At 45.0% G+C, this 23,447-nt stretch overlaps 1 protein-coding gene across 4 annotated transcripts in view; it reads right to left on the bottom strand.

The window, feature by feature from the left end:
• The window catches only part of SRCAP (Snf2 related CREBBP activator protein), a 36,749-nt gene extending 13,587 nt beyond the window's left edge, over positions 1 to 23,162 (bottom strand). Inside the window, exons 1-25 of one of the 4 annotated variants that reach the window (XM_079120922.1) lie at positions 23,094 to 23,162; positions 21,381 to 21,454; positions 20,508 to 20,770; positions 18,805 to 19,056; positions 16,514 to 16,699; positions 15,891 to 16,031; positions 13,269 to 13,491; positions 12,876 to 13,153; positions 12,187 to 12,280; positions 11,960 to 12,049; positions 11,117 to 11,311; positions 10,704 to 11,032; positions 10,419 to 10,596; positions 10,015 to 10,151; positions 9,641 to 9,810; positions 9,310 to 9,502; positions 7,619 to 7,755; positions 7,349 to 7,535; positions 5,058 to 5,227; positions 4,423 to 4,688; positions 3,924 to 4,211; positions 3,139 to 3,303; positions 2,680 to 2,865; positions 2,210 to 2,476; positions 421 to 1,871 (exon numbers count right to left, since the gene is read on the bottom strand). In XM_079120922.1, coding sequence (XP_078977048.1) covers positions 421 to 1,871; positions 2,210 to 2,476; positions 2,680 to 2,865; positions 3,139 to 3,303; positions 3,924 to 4,211; positions 4,423 to 4,688; positions 5,058 to 5,227; positions 7,349 to 7,535; positions 7,619 to 7,755; positions 9,310 to 9,502; positions 9,641 to 9,810; positions 10,015 to 10,151; positions 10,419 to 10,596; positions 10,704 to 11,032; positions 11,117 to 11,311; positions 11,960 to 12,049; positions 12,187 to 12,280; positions 12,876 to 13,153; positions 13,269 to 13,491; positions 15,891 to 16,031; positions 16,514 to 16,699; positions 18,805 to 19,056; positions 20,508 to 20,561 — 5,637 coding nt within the window. In that variant the 5' untranslated portion in view covers positions 20,562 to 20,770; positions 21,381 to 21,454; positions 23,094 to 23,162. Of the gene's footprint in view, positions 1 to 420; positions 1,872 to 2,209; positions 2,477 to 2,679; positions 2,866 to 3,138; positions 3,304 to 3,923; positions 4,212 to 4,422; positions 4,689 to 5,057; positions 5,228 to 7,348; positions 7,536 to 7,618; positions 7,756 to 9,309; positions 9,503 to 9,640; positions 9,811 to 10,014; positions 10,152 to 10,418; positions 10,597 to 10,703; positions 11,033 to 11,116; positions 11,312 to 11,959; positions 12,050 to 12,186; positions 12,281 to 12,875; positions 13,154 to 13,268; positions 13,492 to 15,890; positions 16,032 to 16,513; positions 16,700 to 18,804; positions 19,057 to 20,507; positions 20,771 to 21,380; positions 21,455 to 23,093 lie in introns of those variants that run through there. The other 3 variants (XM_079120923.1, XM_079120920.1, XM_079120921.1) reach the window with 3 other exon arrangements.
• Between the last annotated feature and the right edge of the window lie 285 nt (positions 23,163 to 23,447).

Genomic DNA, 23,447 nt, shown 5'->3' with positions numbered 1-23,447 from the left:
AGGAGTTCAAGGCCAGCCTAGGCAATGCAGTGAGACCCTCCCACAAAAAAATAAAAATAAATAAAGCACATTTGGAGGGTAGGGGTAGAGCTCAGTGGCACAGTGCATGCTTACCATGCATGAGGCCTTGGATTCAATCCCCCAGCTCCAAAAAACAAAGAAAACAAACAAGCAATCAACAACCAAACCCCAACCCCCTGGTTCTTACCCCTGAAAATGGCAGGACATGAATTAACATTCCCACTTTACAGATAAGGTTATACACACCCAAGAAGGGACTTGTCCAAATTTCAGTTGAGCACTTGCTAACACTAGGCTTTGTAATTTACCAGGTTAAAAGTGACGTTATTCTGTTCGAATTACTAATACTTCAAATAAACCCAATTTTGTATTTCTGTTCCTCTGGGGAGGTAAACTTACCAGATAGAAAGGGGAACGAGGTGGTGGGGGGGGCTGGCGTCGAGGTCGGGGGCCACCGAACGAGGTAGCAGTGGAGGGAGGGCTGGGGGGACCAGAGCGCAATGTCAGTGTGTCAGGCTCATCCTTGGGAACAGGCAGCCGGTTTACCATGGAGACAGGCAGGGAAGCGGCACCAGATGCCGAAACCACAAGGGAAGATGCCTGGGAAGCTGGGGCCTGTGTTGAGGCTGGGGCCAGTGCCAGGGTCTGAGCTGCAGCCGGACCCAGGGTGGGCACAGGAACTGGGGCAGGGCTCAAAGTCAGTGTCTGCACTGAAGCTGGGGCCAGGAGTGAAGCAGATGATGTTGCTGGAGCCAAAGTCAGCGTGTGAGCTGGGACCGGGCCCATCGGAGAAGCTGGAGCCAGAGACAGTGTCTGAGTTGGACCCAGTGGTGTTCCTGGTGCCAAAGGCAGTGTCTGGGATGGAGTAGGTACCAGGGATGATGCTGGAGTCAATGACAAAGTCTGGGCTGGAAAGGGCCCCTGAAGGTTCCCTGTTCCTAAAGAGTGTGTCTGAGATGGAGACGAGCCACCAAGAGTGGATGCTAAAGCTGGGGCTAGAGCCAGTGTCTGCGTAGAAGCCAGGCTTGAGAGAGGTGATGGAACGGGAGCTGGTACCATAGTTTGAGTTGATGATGAAACCAACACAGAAGGTGGAGTGGGCACCAGTGAGGATGAGACTAACGGGGCTCCTGCTGTTGGTGATGAAGCCATAACTGGAACTGAAGTCTGTGATGGAGCCAGTACTGGAAGAGGAGCCAGAGGAGCTGGAGGACCCAGGATTGCTGTCTGTGGAGCCACCATAGGAGCTAGAGAGGTGGCTAAAGCCTGAGATGCAGAAGGTGCTGGAGCCAGAAGGGAAGCCTGAGCAGGAGCTGGATTTGGTGCTGCTGAAAAGGGATTGGCCAGAGCTGAAGCTGGTACCAGGACAGGTGAACATGCTGGGGCCACGGTTGAGTTTAACCCTGGAACATGTGAAGAGGTGGGAGCCAACAACAAAGGGTGGCCAGGTGTCTGAGGTGGGGACAGGGCTGGAGTTGTAGCCAAACCTAGAGTCAAGGCTGATGCAGTTGGGGAAGCCCCAGCTGGTGCCAAAGAGGGAGGTCCAGGAGACACTGAAACAACAGGTGCCAGTGTTGGAGTCACATTGGTCAATAGAGCTGGGCCTGAAGCCGAAACAGGCAAGGGGGCTGAGATGGGGATGGTTAGTGGAGTTGAGGCTGGGGCGGGAAGCGTGGTAGGGACTGAGATGGGGAGTGAAGATGACAGTGGAACTGAGACTGTAGAGGGCACAGGACTAGCAAGGGGAGAGGAATTGGGAATTGGCATCGGAGAAGAGGCTGGCCCAGGGAGTGAGGATGGCACATGGAGAGAAGAAGAGATGGTCATGGGAGCAGCTCCGGGTGCTGAAGCTGTGGAGACAGAGGACAAGTTAACTCCAGAATTATTTTCTGGATCCTTTTACTACCCACTTTCTCTCACCCCAAACTTAACCTAAGTTCTAGAAAGGAATCACTTATACAATATGACACCAAAATACTAACAGAACAGGACAACTGATCATTTCCTTCTCCTTCAAGATTCCAATAAATTTATCTTGGAATTAGGTTAGGGTTTGGGCAAATTATGTGCAACTTAAGACAGCATGCTGATAACAAGGGGCTCTGTTATGACAAAGAAATCTTCAGGATCACCCCACCTCATCTCTATTTCTGGCAAAAATTCATGGCATCAGCCAATCTGGACTCACCACTGACATCAGGTGAAGGACTGTGGACCAGCTTGAGAAGGGGCCTCACCAGAGTGGGCGCAGGTATGGGAGCCCGGGCAGTACCCAGAGTAGGTGTGGGTAGCCGTCCAGGGCTTAAAGTGGAGCGTGGAGTCAACGCAGCTTGAAGCCCAGAACTTGGAGGTCTGGGTGCTGGTGCCAATGGTGGAACAGGAGTCAGTCCATCCCGAGGGGCCTGTCTCACCACAATCTTCACCACGCCTGTATTATTCACCATGGATGGTGGCACTGCAAAAGGAAGCTACATTGAGAGGAAGGTAGAAAAAAAGCAAGAGACCCAAAGGATGGAAAAAGTGGTGGCAGGTGGCAGACAGATATTGGAGATGCTGGCAAGGGAAAACGACAAGGGAAGGTTGGACAGACAGTAGCCCAGGACATGCCTAGAAGGACCAAGGCTAGCAAGGACTAAGTAAGAAGGCCAGGAGCCTCACCCTGGTTAGCAGCAAGCGGAAGGCTGAGGCCAGTGGGGGCAGGGGTGGTGCTGGGGGTCGAAGAAGGCAGCACAGAGACAGGGGTGGGGCCAGGGGTCGGGGCCACGGCCTGGATGAGGGCCACATGGGCAGGCTGGCTGATGAGGTGGTGCTGCCCCCCTGCTGACACCAGGTGCACCACATTCCCTGGGTTGAGGGAAAAGAGAGAGAGAGAGAAGCAGCTATCAGCCAAAGGAGGCCAAGGCAAGAGCAAGAAAGGGAAAACACAGGGAATTATATCTCTAGAAGGACCTTTTCACTATTTTTAATAAAAAGATCCCTTTTCCAACCATTCCCCTTGGCCCCACCAACTAAAAGCTAAAAAAAGAAACACAAAGGCTGACATCTAAAAAGAGCCACAAAAACAAGGGGACAGAGAAGAGAAGGAAAAGGGCAGGACAGGGGGTGGGTTTTACCTACTTTGCAGCGGGCGGGGCTGCCCCACAGCAAGCTGGCGCACCTGGGCACCAGTCAAAGTCAGTTTGTTGCCCTGGATTTGGAAGGTGAGAGGTTTGCTTCCCCCAGCACTTGCCACTGGACGTTGCGCCAGTGAAGCCAACTGCCCAATGCTGACCACTTCACCTGCTACAAACAAGAGAAGGTCATATTGTTCACAGGGTCATACTGTTCAACATCATTTCTCAGAACCTTCTGAAGAACACAAACAAGTCTCTAGTTTCTCCATAATTTGCCATGTCTCAACAAAGCCCCCACACACAGCCTTTCAGTTTTTGAGGTACTGATCCTTCCAAGTCCACCTGTTTAGTTAGTAATCTTCTTTACATTCTCCAATGTTCAGCTATCAGACTGAATTGATTGTGTCCTTTAACCCTTAGTTTTTGTTGTTTTTTGCTTTTCGTTTTGCAGTACTGTGGATTACTCCAGGGCACTGTGCCTTAAGCACGACAGTCAAGTACTATATCAATGAGCTGTATCACTGGCCCCACAACTACTTTATCCTGTATCACTGGCCCCACAACTACTTTATCGGGAGGCTTATCACTATTTACCAACCCATGGGTCACTTTCTCAACCAGACTAAACTCCTTGAGGGATCTTAATTATAATTTATCAGTAGTGACAAAAACACCTAATATATATTAGTTGCCTAAAACTTCACAACTTATGTCCCTTTTATTCTCCTGTTCCCTCAAATATAAACCTTTGATCTCAAGTCCCTCAACCACAGAGCCCTGGGTACTTACAGGGCAGACGGGCCTGCATATCAGGAGACAGGATCAGGCGCTGTGGTGCAGGAGTTGGAGCTGGCACTGCTGTGGTAGTAGCAGTTGCTGTAGTGGTAGAGGTGGTTGTGGCAGCAGCAGGAGAGAAGGTGTAGCCTGGTGGCACTGTAAGGGGCTTCAACAGGCTGGAGGAGCCTGGGGGTGGGACTGGGCTCAGGCGAACTGGGGCAGGTGGGGCCGGCTTCAGGGATAGGGTTGGTGTGGGAGGCCGTGAGGTCCCACTCAGGACTCCCAAGGGGGATGGCAAAACTGTAGATACAAACCAAACACCTGTCAGATAAATCCTGACTAAAGCATTAACCTGGTCCCAGAAGCCTCCATTATTTCCCCTTCTCGCCTATGAAACACCACACCCCCTGCTTTCCAATCAGGTACTCAAACTCATTTCATTAGTCCCTAGTCTGAACAATCTTCCTGAAGTACCACTCCACTCATAACCCTTGGCTCCCTTTCAACTCACCCTGGGGGAGAGGACCACTGTTTGGCTGCAGGGGAGGCAAAAGAACAGGTCCAGGGGGTCGGGATGCAGGAACAAGCGGGGGTCCAGCAGGTGAGGCTGACATCATCAGTGGTGCTGGCAGTACTGGGGGGGTTGGGCCAGGGGGAGGCTGGGCTGAGAACTCAGGGCCTGGAGGGGGTCGGACTGGGACAGGGCCAAGGGGTGTCCGTGGGCTGTTCACCACCACCACTGTGCGGGCTTCTTGCTTGGGCACTGGCTGCAGCATCCTATGAGGAAAAATCAAGGGGGTGGGTAGAGAGGGAAAAAGGAATAGCAAAAGAAAGAAAGATGAGGCAGAAAGATTATAAGAGCAAAGAGGGAAAAAAAGAGACCCAAAGGAGAACAAGAGAAAGAAATCCAAGATGATCAGAAAGCACCAAGCAAAGAGAGAAGGCAAACAAAAAAATCAGTAACAAACGTAGGAACCACCCCCAGAATCCCCTTCTAGTTATTTTCTTCCCCAATCCCTCCATAAAACTTTGCACCTTTCCCACATAAACATTCTAGCCTAGCTTCTAACACTTCTTTTCTACCCCAATCCCCTCCAGTCAGCTGTAGTTACTTTTTCTAAGAACCCATCCCCTTATTCCTGGTACCTGTTAACCTTCATCTTGACTGGCTTGGGCCGGGGTGGAGGGTCAGGAGCAGTGGCCACTTCTAGCAGTACCCGGCGAGAGAGACGGTGCCGAGGCAGAAATGTATCAGCCTCATATCGAGAAACACGACCCTCCAAGCCAATAAGGTCAAATCGACCCATATCTATCCGCTGCCACAAGAAGGAACACAAAGCATGGTGTCAAAGGGACCAATTTGGCAATGATTTCTTGGATATGACACCAAAAGCACATGCAATAAAAGAATAAACTAATAAAGTAGACTATATCAAAATGTAAAACTTTTGTACATTGGTGGATGCCATCAACAGAATGAAAAGGCAATCCATGGAGTGAGATAAGATATCTGCAAATCATACATTCAAACTGAGTTAATTTCCAAAGTATACAAAGAACAGTAACACAACAACAAAAATAACCTGGTTTGAAAAAAATCAGTGAAGGTCTTGAACAGACATTTCTCCAAAGAAATACACATGGCCAATAAATACAAGAAAAGATACTGAACACCAATCATCATCAGGGAAATGCTAATCAAAACCACAATGAGCCGGGCACAGTGGTGCATGCCTGTAATTCCAGTGGCTTGAGAAGCTGAGGCAGGAGGATCCCGGAGTTCAAAACCAGCCTCAGCAAAAGCAAGGCGCTAAGCAACTCAGTGAGACCCTGTCTCTAAATAAAATACAAAACAGGGCTGGTGATGTGGCTCAGTGGTCAACTGCCCCTGAGTTCAATCCCTGGTACCCCCCCCCCCAAAAAAAAATCCCAAAACCCCACCATAAAATACTACTTCTCACACACTAATATGGTCACTATCAAAAAATATCCTTTGGGGCTGGGGTTGTAGTTCAGTCGTAAAGTGCTTGCCTAGCACCTGTGAGGCACTGGGTTAGATCCTCAGCACCACATAAAAATAAGTGAAATGAAGTATTGTGTTCTCTACAACTAAAAACAAAACAAAATATTCTTTGGAAAACGTGGCAAAATTAGAACTTTTTTTTTTGGTACTAGGAATTGAACCCATAGGTACATTAACCACTGGGCCACATCCGGAGCTTTTTTTTTTTTTTTTTTTAATTTAGAGACAGGATCTTGCTGCTGGGATTGCAGGCATGCACCACCATGCTCAGTGAAATTAGAACTCTTGTACACCACAGGTGGGAATGTAAAATGTCTAGTTGCTATGGAAAAACAGTAAGGGTATTCCTCAAAAAAATCAGAAATAAGAATTACCATATAATACAGTAATTTGGTACTATGATACCAAAATGCAAAATATGCATTTTGGTCATATGCACCCCCTAAAAACTGAAAGCAGGAACTGGTATACCCACAATCATAGCAGCATTATTCACAACAGTTAAAAGGTTCAAACAACCCAAGTGTTCATTGACAAACAGATAAATATAACATAGTATATCCACACATGGAATATTATGTAGTCTTAAAAAAAGGAAGAAAATTTTCACACATGCTGCAACATGGATGAACCTTAAAGATGTCATGCCAAGTAAAACAAACCACTCCCAAAAGAATGAGTACTTTATGGCTGCCAATTCTATCAGGTACCCTGACTAGTCAAATTCACAGAAAGAGAGAATAGAACGGTGGATGCTAGAGGCTGGAAAGAGAAAAGGGACTGTTATTGTTTAATGGGTATGGAGTATTTCAGTTTGGAAAAATGAAACAATTTCTAGAAATGGATGGTGGTGATAGCTGCACAACAATGTAATTGTACTGAATGCCACTGAAACGTATCACTTAAAACGGTAAAATATGGGCTGGGGATATAGCTCAGTTGGTAGAGTGCTTGCCTTGAAAGCACAAGGCCCTGGGTTCAATCCCCAGCACTGGGGGGAAAAAAGGGGGTAAAAGAAATAAATTGTTAAATGTATTTCATTGTAACAACAAAAAAATTGGAGGGGGGTGAATTGGGTCAAAAGTGGGAAAGAAGTAGGAAAAATAAAACATTTACACAATATCTGTAAGTATGCCAGGCCTATAGATCTTAGCACTTGTAAAAATATTAACTCAATTCTCAAACACACTGCAACATAGGCCTTATAATCCTTGTTTTGAAGAGTTAAGAAATACTAGACAAAGAGGTTATTAATAAATTTACAAAAAGTCACATGCCTAGAAAACAATGAAGCAAGGATAACAAATGAAAGGAGATGAAATGAAGAAATTAGGAAGAATACAAAAGGTCAGACCCCAAAGAAGAAAGGTATGAGATTCTAAGGGCCAATTACCTTGGGGGGACAACTACTTACCTGGAGTGGGTGGACATCAGTGGCCCTTAGCACCAGAGAGGCGGTGCTGAAGCAGATACCTGGGGTTATGAAGGGGGAGGTAACAGGTCGCGGGTCAAACAGATTTGGATGATTGCAGACTTTTCGCAGTTGCATCAAAATGTTGATGACGCTCATGAAATGGCCTGTGGCTAGCGTCTCCTTAGTTCTGGATAAAAGAAAAATAAACAGGACATTCTGACAGCCATCTGCACTCCAGGGTCCCAGGGCTCACCCTTAGTCCTTCCTTACGTGGTCTGTGCCATGAAGTCATCATAGAGACAGCGCTGGCGCTTGGAGAGCCGGCAGCGGATAACATGCTCATACTTTTTAGGCATCTGCTTCTCAACATCCACCTTAACTCGGCGCAGCAAAAAAGGCCGTAAAACCTAAAGCAAGTAAGCAGGAGGCTGACAGGAGAACAGGGGCACTAAGCCCCAGCCTAGCCCCTCTAGCTGGGTCTTGGCCCCATGCCAGGTGAGTACTGACTTAACCAACTACCTATCATGGAGTCATGCAGCGTGCCAGATACCAATCAGATAAGGATAAATTAGAAGTAAGCCCTCTTCTCACAGAACTCACTATCCACTGAAGGAGACAAAGATAACCATACCAAAACAAAGATAAACAGGAAGCAGCGAGAACAAACCAAACCTGTACAAGAGATGACTCAAAACTACATTTCAAGGAGTGACTATAAGCTTACAAGACTACAAAAATAAACCCAGGAGAGAAGTTGAGAATACTGTGGTCTTAGGGCTGAGACATAGTTCAGTGGCAAAATGTAGTTAGCATGCATCAGGCACCAAGTTCAATAAAGCATAGCTTGCACAGAATAGAAAAAGAAAATTGTTTTAGTAATATTTTTTAAGTTGTCAATGGACCTTTATTTTATTTATTTATATGTGGTGCTGAGGATCGAACCCAGGGCATCACACATGACAGGCAAGTACTCTACCACTAAGCTACAACCCCAGCTCCCAAAAAGAAAAATCTTTAATATAAGTATATAAAAGCTAGTAAAGGACACAATCTTCCATGTCTAGTGATATGAATAAGTAAAGGAAGGGAGGAAAATGAATTAAGTGTAATACTTAGGAAGACTTTTTTTTATTTTCATTTTTTTGGTTGCCAATGGACCTTTATTTTATTATTTTTATGTGGTACTGAGGATTGAATCCAGCCCAAGATTTCTTGATTTGTAGCTTGGTTTTATAAAACAATGATGTGACTGACCAAAGAATTATTAAGAAATATTTGGCTAAGAAATAACAGGTGTAAGACCACAGATATTTGACTTGACTAAGAAAAGAATGAATTAAAGAGAAACTTTTAGGGTAGAGTATCTGACTCATATGCACAAAACCTTCAGTTTACTCCCCAGCACCAAAATACCCTCCCCCAAAAAAGAGAGGAACTTTTAAATAAATGTAGAAAACAAAATTCAGGTCAAGTGATCTAGAAACCCAAGGTGTCAGAAGAATTATGATCACATAGTCTTGGGAATGGTAATGCATATAAAATATATAGACTGAAAAGAAAAGGATCAGAATGTTGAAAGACATGGTTGACAAGGTGGGAAGAGGAGAAGGAACCACAAACAACAGACCAAGAAAGAAAATGTGAGTGAATAAATATGAAAACAAGAATGAAAGAACACCAAACACTCAGGTGAAGAAACCCAGGTAGAGAAATCCAAGCATGGGCCTGATTAACCGCATCATTTCACTCAAGGAAAATAAGGACAAAAACACCCCCACTCAAAACCAATAGAATGATGACTCAAGTGAGGTCATTTATTTGAATGAATGAGTCACTATCATATTAAGAGTTTGACAACCAAGTTCAGTCTAGTATGGATTCCCCTCTCCCCCAGTGTTTTCTGGTTATTGTCCTTAGCTCTTCACCATACCCCATACCCTTGACCCTACTGCAGGCCCTACCTTGTGGAGGCGTTTGACTAGACCTTCATTATACTCTTGGCTGCCCTCAATCATGCCAGTTAGGGGGTTAGAGAACCATTCCTTGAATTCACGATGAGACTGGAAGACATGGGGCATCAAAAAGTGCATCAAGGACCACAGCTCCATGAGGCTATTCTGCAAAGGTGTTCCTGTAAGGAGTAGGCGCCTCTGGCTGCAAAGAGACAAAGGGAATCAGAAGAATGGTCAGCAAAGTCCCAACCTCTAAGCATCCTTAACATACTCCTCAACCCAGTATTTCACCCTTCAGGCCAAGCCAACCCTCTCATCAATGCCCATCTCAAATCTGTACCTATTGAAGTTCAGCAGTGACTGCCAGCGCTGGGACTTGAAGTTCTTGATATTTTGAGCCTCATCCAGAATAAGATAGCGCCAGTTCTTGCGGCGGAAGGCCTGGTGGTCCTGCAGCACCAGCTTGTAAGATGTGATACACACATGGAAGGCATTGGGCTTGGTCCAGCCCTGAGGGATCAAAGAGAAAAGCAGTCGATAGTGGGATGAAAAGAAAATAAAGAGGGTAAAGGACGACATGCTAAGGTCCTCAAGGGATAGAAATCAGGTTGAAAGAAAACTGAACAACAGGAAGAGAGAAAAACTTTATCTGAGGAAAGGACCAACATTGTAGGAAGCATCAATGCAAGACAGTAACCACATGGAGGATCGAACCTGCCGCTTGAGCTTCCTTTCTTTCTGGGCTCCGTAGTAAGTAAGGATTTTAAAGCTGGGGCACCAGCGTTTCAACTCCATCTCCCAGTTCAACATCACACTGGTAGGAACAATGATCAAGTGGGGCCCCCAGTTACCTGTTTAGAAAAAGAATTAAGACATAGTAAGGACATGTAAGTTTGCAGTTCTGGTTCCTTAGGTATAACCCTGACCACCCTCTCCTAATACCCCTTCCTAGGAATCCTAGAACCCACACCATTCTCCCTACAGGGTTATCAACCAGAGTTAAGGAAGCTACAAAGACATTATTAAGAAAATAAGTACTTCACCATCCTTCAGGTCCAGTCACCACCAAATAAACTCTAAGTTGGCTAAGAGGGCCCAAAGAGGGACCTGCTATTTACCTTTTTCACAGGCCAAGTGGGCAAGCAAGGAGATGGTCTGGATGGTCTTCCCCAGTCCCATCTCATCTGCAAGAATGCCATTAAGTTTCTTCTCATACATAGTAACCAGCCAGTCAAGCCCAATATGTTGGTACTCCCGGAGTTGGCCCCGCAGGAGCAAGGGGATAGGTGTCTTTACCTGAGAGGGAGGGGAAACAAAAAGAATCATCATGGTCAAAGTGAGAAATTTATTATTGGAAAACCACAGTCAAGATATGAGAAAGCAGAACATGGGCCTGGTGATACCTGGGTGGTGGCCAAGGTGTAACCCTTGGGCTGTAGACTTTCAGCTGCAGCAGCAATGTCAGTAATTTCTTTCTTAGGGCCTAGAGTGGTAGTGGGCCCTGGGGTAGGAGGCCCACTGCCTCCATCTGCCTCACTCTGCTCTTCATCACGGGCAAGCAAGTATTCAACCCCAAAATCATCATCTTCTTCCTCTTCTTCATCTGCTTGGCTCTGTGATCCAGCATCTTCAGACTCATCAGATTCCGATTCCTCTGATTCTGAACTCCCACTTGTATCTTCCTCCTCTGAATGCTCATCTTCCTCATCCTCACTCTGCTCCTCAGGGGAGTCTAAATCACCAGACCAAGGCTTAAGTTAGTGCTCACTATAACTGCCAACACCTGCCCTCCCTAGTTCCTGCCTCATGACCACACCTTCACCTGACTGACTGCTACTATCCTCTTGAGGAGCTTCTTCAGCTTCTGTTACACCCTCTGGTTCACAGTCAGAGCTGTTAGCCTCCACCTCCTCCTCATCATCTTCTTCACTACTCCCAGAGCCTGGAGCAGAGGCATCAGAGGCATAGGCTCCTGCATACTGCTGCAATAGCTCCTCCATGGACAGCTCACCTGGTGGGAAAAAAGAAGTGTATGTTTCTGGTTGTTTTGAGGGGAAGGGAAAAAGGGTTCGAGTGTTACCAATTCATTTTGCCTAAATCTCTGTAGATATTACCAGGCTCAAGACTAAGGGAAAACTATTGTGTACTTAACAGTACCAGCTACCAAAGCCAAGTCCAACCTGTGCTACACCAACAGTGGTGCTCCCTTCTTCTGGGAAGAATGTTATCAATCTGGTAAACCTTCCTTTCAAAGCTCAGGTCAAATATTGCCAATATCCTTTTTTTTTTTCCTATATATATATATATATTTTTTTTTTTTTTTTTTTTTTTCATTGTCAATGGATCTTTATTTATATGAGGTGCTAATAATCAAACCCACTTCCTCACAAATGCTAGGCAAGCACTCTACCACTGAGCTACAACTCCAGGCCAGCTAATATCCTCTTAAAGTAGCTCTTCCCTCCAGTGAACTCTAATATCAAATTCCAAACCTCCATCATAAGTATTCATCACTTTCTACTTCATAATTCCTTTATAAGTCTACTTTTACCATTAGGCCTGGACTTATACCAGAGAAATAGAAAGTATCTTATTCATCTCTCTATTCTAGACACACTACTTCAAGTGGATGCTCAGTAAGTTATCTGGGGACTATCACCTTCTCGAGCCAACTCGCTCAGCTCCATGGCATGATCCACCTCCCCTTCCAACTGCTCCTCAGCGGCTATAGTGTCCTCTTCATCCTCCGCTAGGAGACAAAATGAAGCAGGATCAAGAAAGAGACACAAGAGTTCAAGAGAAAAAGTGAAAAAGCCTGAAAGGTTAGGTCCAAACAATTAATTCAAGGGGTAAGGGGCAACAGGATAAAGAGAACAGGCCTCTGACCTTCGTCTTCATTAGCAGTAAACTCTTCATCATCTTCATCAGGATGCCAAGACTGTTTGTTGTGCTGTGTGACAGAGGAAGGCGGGGGCTTCACCTGAGTGGATGAAAAGGAGGACCTGAGGTTAGAGGAGCAAGAGGAAGGCACAATGTTGAGTAAGACATCACAAAATGATCCGTGTTCCAAAGAGTAACAGCTGCCACTGCTACAGTACCAGGGGCAAGGATGCAATCAAGGGTTTTCTCTCAGCACCAGCTACCAAATCCTGGCCCCACTGCTAGGGGAGGATCTGTGAAAGTGCTAGGAAATAACAGCTCCCAACAAATGGACATATGGACAAGCACAGCACACAGGCACACAGGTCCAGAAAAGACTTCAAGATGACCATCCCAACACTCAACTTACAAACTAGAAAGTATTATGCTCATTTCTCAGAAGTGGCAAGGAATGGCCAAAATAACATCACACTATAATTTAAACTCTTTTCACCATAGCATAGAAACTGCCAATTGTAGACTAAAACTTGCTAAAAACCCAGATTCTTCTCCAGTCATCCCTAAATGAGAACTCAACTGTCTTTAACCAGGAAAGACTCTTGAAAACACAACCAACCTCACAGCCCAGGACTCAGACCTGAACCCTTCCCTCTGCTTCTACTTTGAACCCTCCCTTTCACCTCCTGTGCCTATACCTCCAACACCTGAGAAGGTTCCTCTTCAATACTTTCTTCAGGCCCATCTCGTGTGTCACTATCATGAGAGGAGGGTGTTTGAAAGGGGCTAGAAGACCCTCCCAGCAGTTGAGGGGGGAGGGAACGGAGCAGCTCTTCCAGTGGCAGTTCTCCCTCACGTCGAAGCAGCTCAATCTCACGCCTCTGGGTCTCTGCATCATTGCCTTCCTGTTGTTCTTCAACCTCAATGGTCTCCTCATCATCTTCCTCCTCCTCCTCTTGGGGTTGGAAGTCCCCATCTATAGCAGGAGAACAAGGTCACAAAGTCCACGGGCCCTGCAAGCCACAGGGTGGGTTTTTCAGCTCTGGAAAGGGTATGAAGCGAAGAGTAACAGGGCCAAAGAGAACACACACCTTCATCATCCAGCCGGGAGGCAGCGGGTGGAGGACTGGAGGCAGCTGAGGAAGAGCCAAGGCAAGGGGAAGAGCCAGCTTTGCTGGAGGCTAGTGGTTGGTTGAGGCTCTGAGACAGAAGGTCTGAATACTTTTCAGTTTGCCCAACAATGAAGTCCAGGTGGAGGTCCAAGGCTTTTTTGCGCTTTTCCTCAAGTCGGGACTGCTGCTTGAATTGCACCACCTGCCACCATCATGAAAGGTAGTGCTCACCAAAATAACCATGTATATACTCTTTTACCTAAAAATGTAGGAAAATATCCTCTATCCCAGACTGACTGCTCAAGAAGAACTAAATAACCTTTAGGAGGTTTGAGATGTATAACTCAGTGGTAGTCTACTTGCCAAGGATGCACAAAGCCCTGTGTTTGACCCCTAAAACCACAAAAAAACAAAAACAAGAAAAAATCCTAAATAACCTGAAGGCCCTTATGATTTAATAGGATGCTTCTAAGGAAAGCATAAAGGGAATAAAGCGAATACAAGAATTTAGCCTTCATCAGCTTGGGATGATTTACAGATGACTCTGGAGCTGGATCTTAAAAAATATGTGGGCTGTGGTACCTCAGTGATAGAGCACATGCCCAGCATGCAAAAAGCCCTGTGTTCAATCCCCAGAATAGAACGGAAAGGGGGAAAAAAAAGTGGATGTTACCTAAGTACAAATGAGAAAAGCATTCCCAGCAGCAGAAAGACCATGTGTAAAATGGCCAGGAAGGTGCATTCACCTCACATGAAAAAAGATTCAAAAAAAGCACCACAGGTCACTTCCTGTCATTCTGTATTGCTAAGGGAGAAGATGGCGGCACTGAGAGAACCTGTATGCCTGGAGAGGGATATCTGTAGAGCAACTGAATTGTTGGAAAAACTACAAAGGAGTGGAAAGGTACCACCACAGAAACTTCAGGCTTTACAAAGAGTCCTTTGTAAACTCCTTCAGAGTGAGTTCTGCAATGCTGTGAGAGAGGAACTTTAAAACTAATTTGTATCTGGACATGATTTTTTAAAATACTGGCAAATGATATTATTCTGCTTTTTTAGTTTGAGATAATATTTCTCCCAAATGGATGTCAAATAACACTTTTTCAACAGATGACTTCATTTATCAGTTTAATTCTGATTCTTAACTTATTTAAAATAAATCTGTATGTTATGTCCTTGTTCACTGGAGTTGAAAAAAAATTGATAAAATTAGAAATAGATGTGTTTCTGAAAAGTGTTACAAAATAATTTTGCATAAGGTAAGAATATAATTAATGGTGATTGCCGAAAGAGAAAAAAAAAAAACAAACAAAAACAAAAAACAAAAAAACCACAAGCACAATTCAGTAGCAGAGCAAGAACTTAGCATGCACAAAACCAAAACCTTAAGTTCAATTCCCCAGCACCAAAGGGGGGAAAAAAAAAAAAAAGTCAGGCATGGTGTTGCATGCTTGAAATCCTAGCTACTTGGGAGGTTGAGGCAGGAGGATTGCAACTTCTAGGCCAACCTCAGCAACTTAGTGAAACCTGTCTTAAAATAGAAAATAAAGGAATGGGGATGTAGCTCAGTGGTAGGGGTACTGCAGTCAGACATGATGGCACATGTCTGTAGTCCCAGCTCCTGGGTGGCTGAGATGAAAGGAACATATGGACTCATAAGTTCAAGACCACCCTGTACAACATAGTGAGACCCCCATCTAAACAAAACTGGGCAAGTACTGAAATCTGAATTTGTACATCTGTCCTCATTGCTACTCTCTGAATGATATATCGTAACAACTATTTATGTAGTATTTATGAATACATTATAATGACTAATTATGGAGCATTTATGTTATACTAGTTATTACAAGCAACCTGAAGATTTTTTTTAATGGATATGAAATGTAGGTAGGTTATATACAAATACTATATGGCCTTTTACATATGGGACTTGAGCATTTCCAGATTTTGGTGCCCACCAGGGATTTCTTGAACCAATTCCCTGTGGATATTGAGGGAAAATAGAACTTGAGAAGTATTTATAATTTAATACACAAGCAGTAGGAATTTTAATGGTATTCAAGCAAAATTAGCAAGTAAATAACACAAATGTATTTTAGAAAAACCATGCTAGCCAAGTGTGGTGGTACATGCCTGTAATTCTAAATACTAGGAGGATTCAAAATTCAAGGCCAAGGCCAGCCTCAGCCTCAGCAACTTAGCTAGAGCTTATCTTTTTTTTCTTGCGGTACTGAGGATTTGAACCCAGGGCCTTGTGCTTGCAAGGCAAGCATAGATCTTAAAAAAAAAAAAAAAATAGGAGGAGGAGGAAAGGAAAGTAATAGCACACTATAAGCCTTTCAAAGAACAAATGGGCCAGAGGGGCCAAGGAGTCCTATTAACAATCCCCAGAGGCATGGACCTTATTTTGCCATTATAGTTCCTTCTTCTTCACGGCACTCAATGCCAGAAAGGTCCAACACACAAAGAGAAATGTCATTAGTTTCTTGAAATTAGAATATTCATTCCCTCAAGGAGAAGTTTTCATCATTCCTATTACCTTACCATCCTTCAATCTGATCCAGGGCCATTTCCTTTTTTCCAATTCCCATCACTTACCTTCTCCACGTTGCTCCAGAACTGTCTGACATCCTTGGCCATGGTGGAAGCAATTCGGCGCAACTTTGCCTGCTCTTCCCTCCGAGCCCGTTCCTCTTTCTGCCGCTGCTCCTCGTGGTGCCGGATCACCATGCGCACCACCTAAGAATAAAGACCCAGAGTGAAAACACTCAAAGGGGCTGGTTTGTAGCTCAGTGGTAGAGCGCTTGCCTAGCACATGTGAGGTACTAGGTTTGATTCTCAGCACCACATATAAATAAATAAATAAAATAAAGGTTTCATCAACAACTAAAAAAAAAAAAAAAAAAAAAAGATAACACTCAAAGCCAAACCTCCATACTCACCCAACCAAAATCAAAGGTCAAGAAATATGGGATTGGGGCTGGGGATATAGCTCAGTTGGTAGAGTGCTTGCCTCGCATGCACAAGGCCCTGGGTTCAATCCCCAGCACCAAAAAAAAAAAAAAAAAGAAATATGGGATGTGAGGCTTGCCTCTTAATTCTACAAGCAACAACAACAAAAAAAGGTCTACACCATTCTGTTTGGTTTCCTTCCAACTAACCCACCCATTAAGGAAAAGCACACCTGAATAAATGGAAGGTACAAGCCATTGAGGATATACCTTACGGGCCACACCCCGTTTCCATCGGCGCTCCTGAGCAAAGTCAGCAGAGAGCCACTGCATCTCCTCACAAAGATAGTCCCAGTGGCCTTTGGGGCGAGGGGGCTCTGGCACCTTAGGCAACCTCTTCAGTGACCAGAAACCTTCTTTCCGCAGCTCAGCAATCCGAGTCTCAATTTCAGCTTCCTAAGGAGGGAGAGTTAGGTCAACAGCTCCTAGATATATAGGCCATCTCATTACCATGGCTGAAATCCTGAGCACTGACTAGGCTGAGTATGCTATGCTTATATTTTGTCCATATACCAATCTTCTCTTCAGATGAGGGGGAAAAAAGATCAGCAAGATTTTAATTTGTCTGAAATCATACAACCAGAAAGTAAGAAGAGTTGGCAACCAAAAATAAGTCTAAGGACTACAGACAACATTTCATGTGATTTCCATTCTTTCACACAATCTCCGTACTCTGTGGACACAGGTGAGACCTAAAAAAACCATATCCCAAGCACAGAGTATATTTCCTTCTCTCTCTTTCTCTTTTTTTGGTACTGTAAATTGAATCCAGGGACCACTGAAAAATACCCACTTCCCAGTCTTTTTTCTTTTTTGAGATAAGAGTCAAAGTTGCTGAAACCAGCGTCAAACTTGCAATCCTCCCATTTCTGCCTCCTGAGTAGCTGGGATTACAGGCTGCAGGACCATGCCTGGCTGCTTCCTTCTTAACTCTAGATACAAAGGCTCTTTATTACTATAGAATTCTATTTCCTCAGGGTATGTTCAAGTTGTATTAAGCTTCAAAATATGCTATACAGCCCAATTTACACAATCATGTTTCTGTATTTAAAAACATTCATTCTGGCTGGGGTTATGGCTTAGTGGTAGAGCACCTGCCTAGTATGTGTGAGGCCCTGGGTTCAATTCTCAGCACCACGTGTAAGTAAATATTAGGTCCGTTGAAGACTAAAAAAAAAAATAACTCATTCTGGGGCGATGTAGTTCAGTAGTAGAGCAATTGCCTAGCACATGCAAGGCCCTGGGTTTGATCTGTAACACCACTAAAGGAGAAAAAAAAAAAAAAAAAAAAGTAAATGTGAAAAATACTTTGAAAAGTTACACATGAAAAAATTAACAGTGGTTAGGTATAACAGAAATACAGTGAGGTAATCATCATTACTAAAATTTCTATATTGATTAAATTTGTAGTAAGATAGTGAATAAAACCACCTCAAATATGTTTTAGTAGAGGCGGCTTAAAAAAATTCCAAACAGCTGAATTCTGTATTCTACTAATAAAATCAAATAAAACAACAGTCAGAGATGAAACAAAGAGCTTTATAAATGGCCTGATAGTGAAGGAACCAACAAGAAAAATATGGATATTACCCCAATAGTTTTCATATTGGAGCATGCATCAGAATCACTGTAGAGCATTATAAAACAGATTACTGGGCCCTACTCCAAGAGTTTTAAATGGGTAGGTAGGGGAAGAAAAAAAAATTTGCATCTCTAACAAATTCCCAAATGATGTTAGTCCAGGGACCACATACAAATATAACAGGTAACAATACAGAAACGATAAGTAGAAATCAGTGAATCTTAAGAGCCTCACCATTTACAAAGCACTTTCGTGTCTAACTCCTTCTTTTATTTAAACCGCATGACTGAGCTAGGGTGTAGCTGAGTAGTAGAGTACTTGTCTAGTACTCATGAAACCCTGGGCTCAATCCCCAGCTCTGCTCAAAAATGAAGGAAGGAAGGAAGAAAAAAGAAAGAAGCTGAGTGCAGCTGCATATACCTGTAATCCCAGTGACTCAGGAGCCTGAGGCAAGAGGATTGCTAGTTCGAAGCCTGCCTCAGAAACTTAGTGAGGCCCTAAGTGATTCAGTGAGATCTCATGTCTAAATAAAATATAAAAAAAGGTCTGGTGATGTGGCTCATGTTTAAGCACCCCTGGATTCAATCCCTAGTACAAAAAAAAAAAAAAAAGAAAAAGAAAAATTCCACAGTAAATCTCACAACAGACAGCTGGGTGCATGGCTGCAATTGTAGCTATTGAGAAGGCTGAGGCAGGAGGAATCACAAGTTCAAGGTCAGCATGAGCAAGAAAGTGAGGACCCATCTCCAAAAAAAGGAAAATGTGGCTTAGATTTCAAGCTCAAGCAATTTGCTCAATATAATATAAAGAAAGAACCCATACTAAACTAATGACAAGAAACACACACATAATATACCCACGGGACATGGAAACTAAGAAAAGACTCCCAAAAATTCTTGTGAGTCTTCCCAATACATACATGCTTAGCCTGCTCTGCGATTTCAGCATGGCTCTTTTCCCACTTGGGGCCCTTGTTAGCCAGGTCAACAGACTGGGGTAAACTGAGCCCCTCCAAGGGCACTGTGGCACCATCTGGGGGGCCTGGAGGTCCATCCAGAGAAGAATCTTGAGCTATGTGCTGGGGAGAGATGCCGCCTGCCCCACTAGAGGCTGGGGAACTAGATGAGGCAGGGGACACAGGATTGCTGCCTGTCATGCCGTCCGACACCATCTAGAAAAGGGAAAAATGATGAAGAAAATGAATGCACCATGGTAAGTGTTTTAAGTATATTATTCCATCCTATTTTCATACAAAACTCTGGAATAAGATATCAATTTCATTTAAAAATAAACAATTAAAATGAAGTTTAACAAAGCTCAAGATGGTGGTAGCAATTTTATAATCCTATGCAAAAAATCTGGCCTACCACTAAATTCAAGAGCCACCAGGAAAAAAGCACCTAAAACTCTTCACACTGGGGATTGAATGAAGGACTGAATGGGGCTGGAGATAGATACTGCTATCAAACATCCACATATTACTTTACAAAGTAATGCACAAGAAGTAGAAAATAAAAGTTCCATAAATTATGAATTCTCAGGGAACTCATAAAATTTCACTCCAACACACAAGCCTCAAAGTACACCAAATTCTTACCTCAGCTAAGTGACACATTTTCCCAATTGCTAAAGAAATGCTAAAGAATACCAAATCCAGACTGGGATTGTGGCTCAGTTGTAGAGCACTTGCCTAGCACCTGTGAAGCACTGGGTTCAATCTGCAGCACCATATACAAAAATAAAGTTATTTAAAAGAACGAAAAAAATACCAAATCCATACACATCAAAAACCTACTGGTTGAAAAAAAAAGAAAAAAAAAAAGGGTTGAGCATGGTAGCACACGCCTGTAATTCCAGCAACTCAGGAGGCTGAGACAGGAGTACTTCAAGTTCAATGCCAGCCTCAGCAACTTAACAAGACCACCTCTAAATAAAATGTAAAAAAAAGGTCTGGGGATGTGGCTGTGGTTAAATGCCAGTGGTTCAATCCCTGGTACCAAAAGAAAGAAAAGGAAAAAACAAACAAACAAAAACCTGTTCATAAACCGAGAACTAGTGAATTTCAAAAGTAATGCCTCCTGGGGGATGGGGTTGTAGTGGAGCACTTGCCTATCACGTGTGTGGCACTGGGTTCAATCCTCAGCACCACGTAGAAATAAATGGATAAAATGGAGGTATTGTGTCCATCTACAACTAGAAAATATTGGGGGAAAAAAAAAGGTAATGCTCTTTTCCTACCCTACACATTCCTTTGTTATCCTAAAAAAGTGAATGCCATACATAAAGCTTTACTCTCTTCCAGTTCCCAGAGAGGTCAAATCATTGGTAAAGCATAGTCTTGGAAGCTCGTGGCCCAACCTCCATTTCCAACCTGGTCTAATTCAACCTTTTTGAGGCAGCAAGGAGCTCTGTACTCTTGGAGATCAATACTGCATTTATGTCAACTAGAATGTGAGTATCCAACAGGATTGATGACATACTACAGCCCAGTCCACCTGAGTGAGCGCTAAAGATTCTCCAGACTCAGCTATTTGGGTAGCTAGGCTCTGCCACATTTCTTCTGCCTCAAAGCCAGCAGTCCACAAAGCAGAAGCAGAAAAGGAACCCTCTCCACTTTCAAACCTGTGTCTGTAGGATTGGGAGCTGAGCATGAGCAGAGGAGGGGCTGCTCTGCATGGTCCCACTCCCAGGCTCCTTGTTGGATGCCTGAAGAATGACTGAGTCGTTATCACCACTGCTGCACGCCGAGGGGCTGGCGTCCGGCTGCAGGGCATGCTGGGAGCTGGCCTCATTCTGGGCCACCGGCCACCGGGACCCACCTTCCAGGGCCCGGGGCCCACCAGGGCGTCCCAGTCTCCGCTCAGGTCCACCAGCCTCTGGAGCACCTAAAGTTGAGTAAAAGAGAGATAAGGAAATTTTAAAAACCTTTTTTAAAAGCTAAGAAAACATTAACAATAAACAGTCTTTACAGTTTATATTTCTTAAGCATTTACTATTTATGTGTCAGATATTTTAAAAAGCATGTTTAATGTGTTCTAAAATCTTCAAATCTCCCTTATGAATCAGGTGCCATGTGTATTTCCTTCTGTCCACTAAGAACTAAGAACAAAGTCATAGAGAAAAGATCCCTGACCTAAATGGAAGTTATATTTCAATCCTATCTCTATTTCAAAAATTAGGAAACAAAGATACAGATCAAATGACTTGAATAAGGTCATACATTAAGGAAGCGGAAAATTAAATCCAAATTGTCTCATGCCAAAACCATGGAGAACTTGCTACTCTCACTGATAGAACTGGGTGACCAGATCTTCCTCTATCCATAGCCCCAGTTCTGCTGTTATCATCAAACTATCATCAAACTCTAAAGAAAATTCACATGCAAATATTCCCATAGTTCTTCAGAGCAAAGCATTCACAAGCATTAACCTATAATTTCTTTTGTTATCTCACACATTTCTTCCGGTCAGCACAAAATGGTATCTGAACCCTCACCTGTGTGAGCTGAGACCACACCCCCTGTGAAAGTCTGCACTTCCACGGTGCCGCCGTACTGAGGGGAATCACACCTAAAATAGAAGGGGAGAATAGCAGCAGTGAGGAAACAATTTACATTTGCCAACTTCCTCCAAAATCTTATTATTTATTCCAGCTTTTTGAGATTTTTAAATATACCCAAATCAGTTCTTACAGTAGTAGGAAAAACTCACATTTTAGAAAAACAAAAGCAAATTATGTTTCATAAAAACAGAATTCCTTAGGGAATAAATTCTGGCTGGGGAGTAGGAACAGGGAAGTAGTAAAGCAAAAGCAAAAAAAAAAAAAAAAAAAAAAAAAAAAGTTAAAAGGCTTAAATGTAGGGCTGGGATTGTGGTTCAGTGGTAGAGCATTTGCCTACCATGCATGAGGTACTGGGTTCGCACCACATACAGATAAGTAAATAAAGGTTCATCAACAACTAATGAAAAATTAAAAATAACAATTAAAAATAGCTTAAATGCAAAAGGTTCCAACCACAGAATGAAAGCAAACAAAACTAGCTGTCACATTCAGAAGCTCAAAAGGATGCTGGCTGCCTAGCAGCCTACTTGTTTTTTCAGTGGACTGAACAGCCAGGAAAAAGAATGGAATTCCCAGTAAGAGCAAGCAAACGTGCTGGTCATAAGACCTACTCAGTATTTAGGACAAACCCTGAATCTCACACCTGGGCCATTAGACACTTCCCCAGACCCAAGAACTATAGCAAGGCACTAAGGAGCAGTAAGAAGTGAGGAAGGCCCACAATGAAGAACCATGCTCCGGAAACTGGCAAGGTTAACCCACAAAAGGCCCGGAAGTGTATCCCCATTAGTGTTTAAGGAAATTCCTTAACCATGGTGCCTCCTTTGATTCAGTTCCTCCTCCACAACAGATTCCCAGGACCCAAGTTAACCAGACTCCAAGAAGCCTGAACTCTTGACCCCAGTGTTCATTACCGTCTCCCAACCCCTCCCAGAAGACTGACCCAGCGTGACCCCTGACCTCTGCCCAAGTTGCCACTAGCACCGATAGGCCCGCCCCCTCCTAGACTCCCACCCCACCCAACGTGCGCGCCAGACTGGGGGAGGGGCCCGCGCGTGCGCGCCTGGAGGCGGAGTGAGCCGGCAGCGCGCACCGCCCGGGGGCTCCCGCCAGAACCCAAACCCACGCACACAAGGGTCGCAAGACTGGAAAGTCCCTGGTCCACGCCCGTCAGGGAGCCCCCCCCCCCCAATCAATAGACTGCGAAAAGCTAAGAGGTGGGAGGGTTCGTGCCACCAGGCCTTAATCCAATGACTGGATATGGTGGTCTCGCGCCCCGACCACTCGTCCCACGCCCCCCTTCCTCTTCCCGCGCGCCCCTGAGGGGGCACTAGGGTTGGTGGGCGGGCAGGAGCGCACCTGGGTCCGTCCTCTCAGGGCTTGTTCGCTCAGGCACGCGTGCGCAGAAGGGCGGGAGAGGAGAAGAGACGCGCTGGGGCCCAGTGCTGGCCGGACTGGCCCCCTCAGTCTGTCTCTATGGGCGCGCGCCGACAGCCTCGCGCACCGGCCCCGGGGCCCCGGCTGAAGGTGCGCGCGCAGCACCCCGGGAAGGTGGGAGGGAGGCGGTGGCGGAAAGATGCGCGCGCAGTCACCCATCACGGGAGGGGGAACTGCGGAGCGTCCGCCATCTTGTCTCCCTCTCCTTACCTGCGTCCTCGGGGGCGTGTGCACCACCCCCCTCCCGCCGAGGAGGGGGGAGGGCCCCCTCTTGGCCGCCGCCTTCACAGCCTTTAAATTCCCTTGGGGGCCGCGGCTCCTGCCACCGCTAGTCTCTGCTGCCTCTTCTCACAGCACAGAGATGTCAGCCGTGGGTTGGAAAAAAAAAGGAGACGCTATTCCCAGCGAACCGCCGCCGCCGCCGCCGCTCCCGAGGCCTCACCAAAATGGCCGCCGCCGTCTCGGCCGCCACCACCACCACAACCACCACTGCTCGCTATCGCTACCGCTGGCGCGGCCCGTCCTCTCGCGAGACACAGTAACTGGAGGTTGGGGGAACGAGAA

This window comes from Sciurus vulgaris (assembly GCF_902686455.1).
Source record: "Sciurus vulgaris genome assembly, chromosome: 18".
Classification (NCBI taxonomy): Eukaryota; Metazoa; Chordata; class Mammalia; order Rodentia; family Sciuridae; genus Sciurus; species Sciurus vulgaris.
This window is presented reverse-complemented; position numbering and strand designations above follow the sequence as displayed.